The sequence below is a fragment of the Gossypium hirsutum genome, chromosome A04 (genome assembly GCF_007990345.1).
Source record: "Gossypium hirsutum isolate 1008001.06 chromosome A04, Gossypium_hirsutum_v2.1, whole genome shotgun sequence".
NCBI classification, from domain to species: Eukaryota; Viridiplantae; Streptophyta; class Magnoliopsida; order Malvales; family Malvaceae; genus Gossypium; species Gossypium hirsutum.
The window spans coordinates 32701806-32712872 of record NC_053427.1 but is presented as its reverse complement, the minus strand read 5'-3'; the positions used below and the strand labels follow the sequence as shown (position 1 = coordinate 32712872).

At 31.3% G+C, this 11067-nt stretch overlaps 1 protein-coding gene across 2 annotated transcripts; it reads right to left on the bottom strand.

Moving 5' to 3' along the window:
• Positions 1–8100: 8100 nt before the first annotated feature.
• On the bottom strand, positions 8101–10674 carry LOC107901076 (probable protein kinase At2g41970). Of its 2 annotated transcripts, none has more exons than XM_041111292.1 (8): positions 10361–10674; positions 10106–10226; positions 9767–10026; positions 9566–9692; positions 9202–9475; positions 8949–9081; positions 8780–8866; positions 8101–8636 (listed from the first exon to the last, which is right to left on the bottom strand). In XM_041111292.1, exons 2-8 carry the CDS (start codon positions 10194–10196, stop codon positions 8499–8501), a joined length of 1110 nt encoding a protein of 369 aa, XP_040967226.1. In that variant the 5' UTR covers positions 10197–10226; positions 10361–10674; the 3' UTR covers positions 8101–8498. The 2 variants fall into 2 exon arrangements, with proteins under 2 accessions (XP_040967226.1, XP_016682429.1); XM_016826940.2 differs by having other exon boundaries at positions 10100–10226; positions 10361–10670.
• Positions 10675–11067: the final 393 nt, after the last annotated feature.

Genomic DNA, 11067 nt, shown 5'->3' with positions numbered 1-11067 from the left:
ATTCAAATTAACCTAACTTATAACTACCTTGAGTTCACATACACATCACAAGCAATGGTTCCAAAATAACATGTCAATTTATGGCTTCAAACACAAACATATAATTATATACTCAAACCAACATTACACTTATAACTCCATTTACAAACCATTCACAAAATAACTATCAGCTAAGACATACTAGGTACATGCAATCACAAAAGGTAACCATCACCACATTTGAGATCGGTATCATTGTTGGATGCTAAGTCGGCAACCAAAAGAGAAGTACCTAACCTGCGCAAAAAAGACAAAATCGTACTTTGAGTAAAACTTAGTGATATTTCCGTAATTCGAATATTTAAAGTCATAATAATACATGAATGCTCAAATTGAATTTTCAATCACATTATTAACTAAGCATAACATTACAAGATATCATCATTTCAATTTCATACATATTAATGCATCATTCCATATTGTATTCAATTTTTCACATGATTTCATACTTGATTTGGCTTAAACAATTATCTCAACTCCCATCACTTGCTATATCAATAGCTTTCCATATATCAATCAACATTGCATTTATACAATGGCACAACTCATTCCACATTCAATTCGTGAGTACATAATTCATATATTTCTTTCGTTCACAACATATTTCACATTTCATTTTTCAATCTATTATCTCTGTAACACCCCGTACCCGAGACCGTTGCCGGATTCGAACACGAGGTGTGAACGGACTTAATTCATTTGCTTACACAGTTCATTTTAAAATTTCCAGACAATCTGGCCAACTGCATCACAGTTGCTTTAAAAACCATATCTTGAGTTCCAAAAATAAAAAACTGATTCCATAAATTTTTCCTGAAACTAGACTCATATATCCATCTACAAATATTTTTCTAGAATTTTTTGTCAAGCCAATTAGTACAATTTATTAGTTAAAGTATCCCCTGTTTCAGGGTTCGACTACTCTGACCTTCATGCATTACGACTTAGATATCTCCCTGTACAGAGCTTCAATACTTATGTCGTTTGTTTCTAACGAAACTAGACTCAAAAATGAATCTATACATATAAAGAATGACTTCTAATTGTCTCTGGTTAATTTATGGTAATTTTTCAAACTCTGAACAGGGGATCCAGAAAATGCTCTGGCCCTATTTCACGAAAACTTAAGTATCTCATAAAATACGGCTCATGTGGTCGTTTTGTTTCTTTCATATGAAAATAGACTCATCAAGATTCGATTACATAATTTATTCACTATTTAATTCCACTCCTACTATTTTTAGTGATTTTTCCAACTTACGTCACTGCTGCTGTCAGCATCTATTTTAAGGTACATTTTTACCTATTTCATAATTTTCCATGAATCAAATAGCAAATTGACATACATTTTTATCAAGGGTAATCCCGATTAGCCATGGCGTACGTAGCACCAATAGGACCATGATTGGCCATACCAATGGCTAGTCATTACCAACATTTCCACACCATTTAATAACCATATCCGAGACCATAATGTTATATTTCGAAATATACGAGCCATTTTCGCATGGCTATACGAATACACATTACCCAGGGTACTTAATTAACAACAAGGGTCAGCCCTATACATGCCATTTTCAAAATTGAACTAAAAGAGTACCAAAAGTGGCTTAGATAGTGTGGATGACTTCGACTTTGACACTCCCGAGTCCGATAGCTGACGAACAAAAATCTATAAAACAGAGAATTAAAGAAACGGAATAAGCATTTAATGCTTAGTAAGTTTTGAGTAACGAAATTATTTACGACTAAAGTATAGCGTTCATATGACTAAATGAATAATTGCATATATGCATGTTCTCAAAATCATACTTACTTCACGCTTCAACCATTATATTCATACACAGGGAATCAAACCTAACTAGAGGTCGGAAGTTCGTTAATCAATTGAGCGAATACTATTTAAAAGGAATCAACCTTCCCGATGCATATACGAAACATACCTTATCGTTTGGATTTTATGAGCGTATTAATTGAAATTATTACAGCAAGATCGCTCACTTCCAAACCCAAGTACCTTCGGGATTTAGCCGGATATAGCAACTCGCGCAAATGCCTTCGGGTCTTAGCCCAGATATAGTCAATAGCACAAAAGCCTTCGGGACTTAGCCCGAATATAATCACTAGCACAAATGCCTTCGGGACTTAGCCCGGATATAATCAATAGCACAAATGCCTTCGGGACTTAGCCCGGATATAATCACTAGCATAAATGCCTTCGGGACTTAACCCGGATATCATTCGAATACTCATGCACATATATCAATAAATCATGACATATCCATATTTCATTTTCATTACTAAAGCTCAAACACAAGACACTTATCAAACCTTACCAATTTCGGCTCAATAGCCACATACAAAGAGCATGATTTTGAGTGGCTTTCTAACATGATCTCTATACACATTCGGCCACCCGTCATAAGTATAAACTAATTATTATATCTCCGTTTATTCGTTATGCTTATATGACATGACTTAATCAAATCATAAACTAAGTTTCATTACTCGAAGACTTGCCTCGAATGTTGTCGAACGACTTCAACGGCTATTTGATTACTTTTTCCTTTCCCTTATCTGAAATTGCCCCCCTATGCTCTTGAGCTTAAGTTCAACAAATTTTAAACTAGTCATTAATCGACTATTCAAGTATTACTTTCAGAATATAATACATATAGATTCGAATTTCACACACATAGATTATAGTAAGCTTTATAAAAATCAATAAATAATTCATTAGCAAATTTTCATTAATGTTTACAATATAATTACAATTTCCCTATAAGCTGACTTCCTGAGAAACAGTCACTAAAGTTTTTATAACTGGAGCTACGAAACTCCAAATCAATTGCCGTAAATTTTTCTTGATAGAAGACTCATTTATCTATTATCCATAAAATTTTCAAAATTTTTAGTTTAGCCCAACAATACCAGATGTTTCTTAAAGTTCACCTTGTTTCACTGTTTGACTAAACTGACTATCCTTCACTACGAATCAAATTTCTCATTATACAGAATTCAAAATATGTTCTTGTTTATTTCATTTGAAACTAGACTCATTAAGGAGTCTAAGCACATAAATTTTATCTTAGGGCCATTTTTGTACAATTTATACTGATTTTATAAAAACAAAACAGGGAATCTAGTAGTCATTTTGACTCAGCCCCACAATACTTCAAATATCTCAAGATCGGTAACTCTTTTGTTTTTATAGTTTCTTTTGTAAGAAACTAGACTCTTCAAGATTTAATGACATAATTTACTCAGCTTCTAATTCAACTCCTACAAATTATGGCGATTCTCAAAAATCACCTTGCTGCTGCTGTCCCCAAGCAGATTATTACCAAATCAAATGCTAACATTTGCATTTCACCTTAGTAGCTAGCTTAGCAAACCTTAATTTAACATATAATTGTTCATAACACAATTAAAGCATCCTCTCCATTCCATCAATTCAAAACACATACATTGCCCAATAGTATCCAAAATCATATTCGGTCTTAGTACACAACTTGTTAGCCGATTTTTCTCCATTTAGCAACTAATGCACATATGTGCTCATTTGTTAGACTCTACTTCACCTAACTACCATTTTCTTTTTCATCCAAATAACATGAACAACAACCATTTCTTGAACATTTTCTCTTCAACAATTCTTCATAAAACATAAAGACTATAACCCAATCTCATCCTTTAATAACTAAAACCGAATGCTCAAGACACCACACCATTTCAAATTTTGGTCATGGGTTAAGCAAAGAACTTAATGACTAACTAAAAAAAATGCTAAAAGTCCAAGAATCATCCTTGAACTTACCTTGATTTAGCTAACCACCATAGCTGAATTTTTCAAAGCTTTTCTCTTCTAGGTACGGCAATGAGGAGCAAGGATGGAGAAACTTTGGTTTCTCCTCCCATTAACTAGTATTTTACTAACCTTATTCCTTATTTCATTTTGTAACATAAAATTATTAGCATAAAATGTTGACACAAAATAATTATAATATGCTTTAGTCCATAACATGGCCGGCCACCATCTAGAATTTGGCCAATTTGACATGCAAGTACAAGCATTTCTAGCATGCATCAATAGGCCACTTTAACATTTGCCTAGCACATTTCTAAATTTTCTCACACAAGTCCTATTTAATAAAATTCACTTACAATTAACAAAATTCAAACATGAAATTTTCACACATGCATATATACATATAATAAGCTTCAAATATGACGGTTAATTATTTTTATGACTCGGTTTTGTGGTCCCGAAACCACTTTACGACTAGGGTCACATTAGGACTGTCACAATCTCATTTCCATTTCACATTCCATGCCATTTCAATATCAAATATAGAAATTTATTATTTATTTACTCCTATTGACATGACTCGGACTCGGACTTGGACTCAGACTCGAACGGATATACGGATCCAACCAACACAACAGTTTGGCACCCAATGCCTCATCGGATAAATTTGAAGTAATAACTGCGCCCAACACTATATAAATTGACACCTAGTGTCTCATCAGTTAAACAGAAGCAAATTGGCACCCAGTGCCTTATTGACTCGAAGTCGAAGAAATCCCTGAACTCTTGCTATCCTATGGCATGCCATCTATATCCAACTCAACCTGATATAGTTAATAGGGTTTCATTTCACCTTTCAAATACAACCAATATCCAATTCTCATATTTGCACATTATCACATTTACACATATATTCATTTCAATTCAAATAATCAAAACATTCATAATGTATATACTAATTCAATCCATTTCAATAAACTATAATTTCAATTCACTATCAAAGTGCCAAATTAGTCACCTCAACCATTTACCATATGCATTAAATCAAATACAACAATTAACAACTAGGTTAGGATGATAGAAATACAAACTGTGGATTCTGAGCTATTCGACGTCAATTTTATCCTTCCCCTTTTTAGTCGAGGATTCCGGTACAATGTTAGCTACAGAATAAAAACAATTAAAACACATCAATACAACACAATTCAATTTCACATTGAATATTTCAATTTTTATTCAGTATTTGCTTAAATTCCAATTTAGTCCCTAAACCGAGACTGATTTTTATTCTTCACATTTAATCCTATATTTTTATACTAATTTCACTTTAAGCTAAATTTAGCTCCCTATTTTCAATTAAACCCCTAAATTTCAAATTTTTCGCAATTTTGTCCCTATTACTCAAAATTTGCAATTTGCTCTATAATTTAATTATTTTCTATTTCTAGCTTAAAAATCCATCAATTTAATCCCTAATACTAAAATTATTCAACATTAAATACATTTAAAATCTTAATCAATGTTAAAATTTCAATATGGGTCAGGTAGTACTTAAAACTTGAATTCTAAAAATATAAAAATTATAAGAAAATGGACTAAATTAACTAACCGATTTAACTTGAAAAATTTTGAACCCTTCCTTTCTTTCTTCTTTTTTTCTATTAATTTGCATGTTTCCACTTACTTATTCTATTATTATAACTATTGTTACTATTTTATAATTTATACATATAAAATTTATTTCATTTAATTAAAACATATAACTCATATATAATAATAAGTTAACATATGAATATATAAAATCATCATTAATGCCGTCCACTTAAAGAAACAAAGGTTTAATTACTACTTTAGTCCCTTTAGTTATTTTTAAATCATAATTCAACTTCTACCTTATCTGCGATTTAGTCCTTATCTTAATAACTTTTAATTTCACAAAATTCACTTAATCAAAATCTAATTAACTATACAATTAACTTCATAAATATTTATTAAAAATATTTATGAGTCTGATTTACAAGAACGGAGTCCCGAAAATACACTTTTCAACACCCCTAACTATAAGGTCGTTACAATTCAATAGGTATAGATACCTTTGAAGGGGTATCGATACTTTAGGCATTTAATGCCTAAATTTAGTGACTGTTAAAGCCTATAGTATCAATAAAAAAGAGGAAATATCGATACTTTTTTATGAGGTATTGATACTTTAGGGAGGGTATCGATACTCGAGCAATTTTTCTTTGATTTTCCAAAACATCGATCCTTAAAACGATATCGATACCAGGAAAGGTATTGATAAATTTTGCAAGGTATCGATACTTTGTTACGGGTATTGATACTTTTTTATTTTTTTTCAATTTTCCAAAACATTAAAGCTCAAATCGGTATTGATACCAGGCAGGGATATCGATTATTTTTGCAAGGTATCGATACTATGTTCAGAGTATCGATACTTTTGATTTTTGCTCATTTTTTTATGAACTTCTAAGATCAAATTGGTATCGATACTTTAGGTCAAGGAGTAATTTTCACTTGTTAAAAAATATTTGAAAAATTTGTTAAACTTGCTCCAAAATATTTTTTGAGTGTTTGGAAGTAATTTTAAAATTTTATCTCTTAGAAGTATTTTAAAATTAAGTGTCTCTTAAATTTTATCAAGTTTTATTTAAAAACATTATTTTTATTATATCAAAACATTTATCAAATAAAGTTTAGTTTAATCCTTCTCAAAATTGGTTCAGTCTCATTGTTAGGGTTTAGGGTCACTTACACCAAGTGATTTTTGGTGGAAATAAATTATTTGAATCCAAAATAATGAGGTGGATATTAATATCCAAGGTGCAGAAAAAAAAAGTTGGAATGTCATGTAATATTTCCGTTTGTAATTTTAATGATAGTGTCTAAAATGAACAAATTTTGTGACGTGGGTCCTCATTTTGCAAATTTTTTATTTTAGGTGCTTAAAATGTGAATTTTTGAAAATTGGGTGACTATCTTTGTAGTTTTCCATAATAATAATAATAATAATCTAAAATATAATAGTAAATTCTAATACAAAATATAATGAGTCTTTACTTGCCTTCCAAGATAATCTAGTCTTAATTAATTACTTAAAGTAATAGTTATTAAAATAATATTAATATCTTACGGTCCTGTGTTGCACTCCATGTCAAATATTCCATGTGGTACATAATTCGACTTTTTTTTCCACAATCAAGACATTATCGTTTCTACATAGAAAGTTACCAATAAAATGCTAAAATTGATAGAGCTCATGTCCAAAATTAACTAAAGTAAATCATAAAAATATGTTAATTGAACACAATTTCAGCAGCCAAGAAGGTGGTCGAGTTTTCCTATGCCAAAGGAAAAGAGAAAGTTGTTGACGATTGACGGTTATGGTCTGTGCAAGTTTAATCTATATTTCTTTATACGAGTTTATTAAATTGCTAGACTTAGAGAATCATTAGTGACACATTAAATCAAAATCTATATATAATTTTAAAAATTATGTCATTAAATTAAAAAATTTAAATTTTATAATTATGCAATAAAATAAATTAATAATGATAGGGGAGACTTAGCTTATATATATTAAATATACTTTTTAAACTTAATTAAAAAAAATTTAAATATCCAATGGTTGAGGAGGGTCCGTGAACTTATCTACGGCCACCTTATAATTTTCCATAATTATTCCCTACTGCAATATGTAATATGATATCTTTAGTTGTTAATATTTATAATTTTTGTTAATTTTTTTCTGTATTAAATTTGATCACTAATATTTTAAAAATAGTTAAATTATTTTCCAAAATGAAAATGTTAATTAAAAATTATTTTTAATAATTTTGATGTGACAACTAATATAACAGTTTATATGTACTTCATGTTGACATGGTATTAGTTATTTTGCATGTCACATTAATAAGTAATTTAAAATTATAATAAAAATAATAAAAATTTCAAAAAATTAATATAAAATACATGTATATTTTACTGTCATATTTAAAAATTTAACATTTTAAATAGAATTCTTATTAAATAATAATAAATTAATTTTTTTAAAGGTTGATAATAAAATTCAACTTTTTTTTAAGATAATTTCGTTAAAGAAAATACTTCCCACATAAAATAACAAACAAAAATATTTTACTGACTCACCATATCTCGTGGCTACTTAATTTTAGAAATTAAATTCCAATGTGTAATATTATGTATTTAAATTTTTTTTTAAATGAGACTCCATATTTTAAAAGAATCAAAAACACTTAAATAAAGCTTTTTTATACTGGGGTTGAAAAGCCCATTGGAAGGTAAAAATTGATTGTTTAACATTGCTAATGCTATCAAATTGTATTTTTCCCACCTCTATAAGCAATGCTAAACAAAAGATATCTGTAAAATTGATTTCGTCAAGTAATGAGATTATAAAACATGAACAAAGAGCCACTTATCCATGTTTTTCTTTTTCTTTTAAACGCATTCCTGTCCAGTACTTACATCCGACATTTATTCGAATATAAGTATGTAATTCTTGAAATGCATGAAAAAAAATTAGGAAAAAAAAATATTCCGGATAATATATAGGAAAAAAAATACAACTACAAAAGCCTGACACTAATTCTTTACAGGCCAGATATAGACACTATGGTTGAGGGTCTGTTCCTGCTGGTTTTGCTTCTGGTTTTGCATTAAGAAGTGGTTGAAGAGCTTTGACAACAATTGTCATGTTTGGTCGGAAATCTGCCTCGTACTGGACACAAAGTGCCGCAACGGCTGCTAGCTGATATTATCCAAATAAATAATACCGAAAATCCCAATATTTAATTAATAAGATTTGAATGGAAATCATAGCTTTAAAAGAAAAAAAAAAGAAAGAAAAAGAAAGAAACAGAAAGTTTATGCAGTAGAAGAGAGAATTACAACCTTGGCGATTGCCTTTGGTGGGTAATCATTGTTGAGCTTGGGATCCACACATTGCTTAACCTTGTCTTCACTCAACCTTGGGGTTGCCTGCATTGTATGATGTCATATCAGTTAAAAGCTATATGGAGTGTAAATGGGTTTTGTTGTTCCAATAAGAAAAGAAACACACCCAAGTAACAAGACTCTGTTGGCCTTTGGGCATTGTATGATCCACCGGTTTTCTTCCCGTCAACAGTTCAAGAAGAACAACTCCGAAACTGTATACATCACTCTTCTGCGTGATCTGTCCCGTCATTGCATACCTATTACAAAACAGACAGAGCAAAACTGTAATTTGCAGGGGACAAATTTGTTCAAGTCTTACGAAAACAATGTCGAAAGCAAATCATAATAAAGTGAAATGGTAAAAGAGAAAGACTTACTCAGGGGCATGGTACCCAAATGTACCCAAGACACGAGTGGAATGCAGTCGAGCTGAGGAATCAGATGATTGATTGGTCAAGTTGAAATCCGCAATTTTAGTCACAAAGTCATCAAACAGAAGGACATTGCTTGATCTAACATCACGGTGAACTATCGAAGGCTGAACTTTCTCATGCAAATATTCTAGACCTTTCGCTGCACCTACTGCAATCCTTACTCTTTGGTTCCAGCTCAGAACCGGACCTGGTTCAGCTCCTTGTACTCCTTTCCTCCCTGATTTGTTTTTATAAAAAAAAAAAAAACAGAGTCTTCAACTCAAAGCTCAAAAGATGAAACAGTTGAAACTGAGGCATACATACATACCATGTAATACATCATGCAAAGAACCCATTGTAGCGTGTTCATATATTAAGATTTTATTATTTTCCTCCATACAATACCCCAGCAACTCCACAAAATTTCCATGTTTAAGCCTTGAAACTACGGATAACTGTAAACACATGGAAATCATGTACATATCATCAGTTTAATAACAACAGTGATGTTATTATCTAAGGCTCTCACCTGTGCTCCAAACTCAGAATCTGGCTCAGGTGAAGACCCAGTGTCCAGTTTCTTTATTGCAGCAGGCTGGCCATTAAATGTTCCGTAAAAAACACGACCATAAGATCCTTCTCCGATCAAAGCCTTTTTACCAAAGTTATCTGTCATCTTATTTAGTTCGTCTAAAGGAACAGATGGGATTTCAATGGGAAGAACTTTCGGGGGAGCCCCACCAGGTTTAACCCCACTCGGAGCATTTGGCTCTCCTCTTCCAGTACCACCTGTAAACCACTGCACCTTAAGGAATTGAAGAACAAATAGGGTAACATTAAAAAGAAAGAAACAAGAAATTACCAGTACCACCATTTTGATTTCCTCCTTTCGATGGGGCAGTATATTGGTTTGCAGGTGGGCCTTTAGGTTCATTATCCGAACCCCCGCAGCAGAACATTGCTTCAGGATGTTAATATCTCATGTGACCCTTTATTAGATTCAATACAAAAACCAATATTTTTCATGCATGAAAACCAAATAAAAAAAATGTTGTTGATTAGATTTTCTTTCATTGAAAAAACTTGATGACCCAAATTTTCAAAAGAACAAAAGAAATGGTACCTGAAAGCCTCTGAAGGGATCAACCGAAGAAGGTTTTAAGAAAAGAAAACAAAAAAAAAAAAAGAAGAGTTATGGAAGGGTTGATTGACAGAGAGGAAAGGGGGGAAAGATTGAAGATCGGAAAATTTGCAGAAACAGAAACAAGATCTTAGTGGGAAACAAAAAAGTGAAAGAATTCTTCATGTTGGGTTTGGTTGTTTCCGATTTGATTTTTGTTCCTTTTTTCATGTTTTATTCCCCCTTCCTCTGTAATGGCTCTGTATGGGAACAGACACACATGTCGCCCCTGTTCTTCCGTCAAGCTCGGGTCCCTCATAGTTTAACCGTCGAAATCTTAAAACTAACCTACTTCTACGTGCACGCATGTTTACTCGTATTAAGATATACTTTCTAGCAATATATACTTTTTTTTTAATGAATTGTCTAAATTTTGCAATTTTATATGATGGTCCTAAGAGCTATGTATTTTACATCAAATCTATACTCTTAACTTGATATATAAATATTGGGCTACTATTTAGTGTATTAGTAGTGTAAATTTTTTATTCCACAAGCCTTAAAAAATTAATCTGTATCTCATGTTTTAAAAATAATATTTTTTTAATATTTTACTATATTTTTATAGAACACTTGTCAACCTCTTAATCTTGTTTGTAAAGTCTAAAAACTCTATTGACAGTGTACCAAATATTATCTCATGAATATTT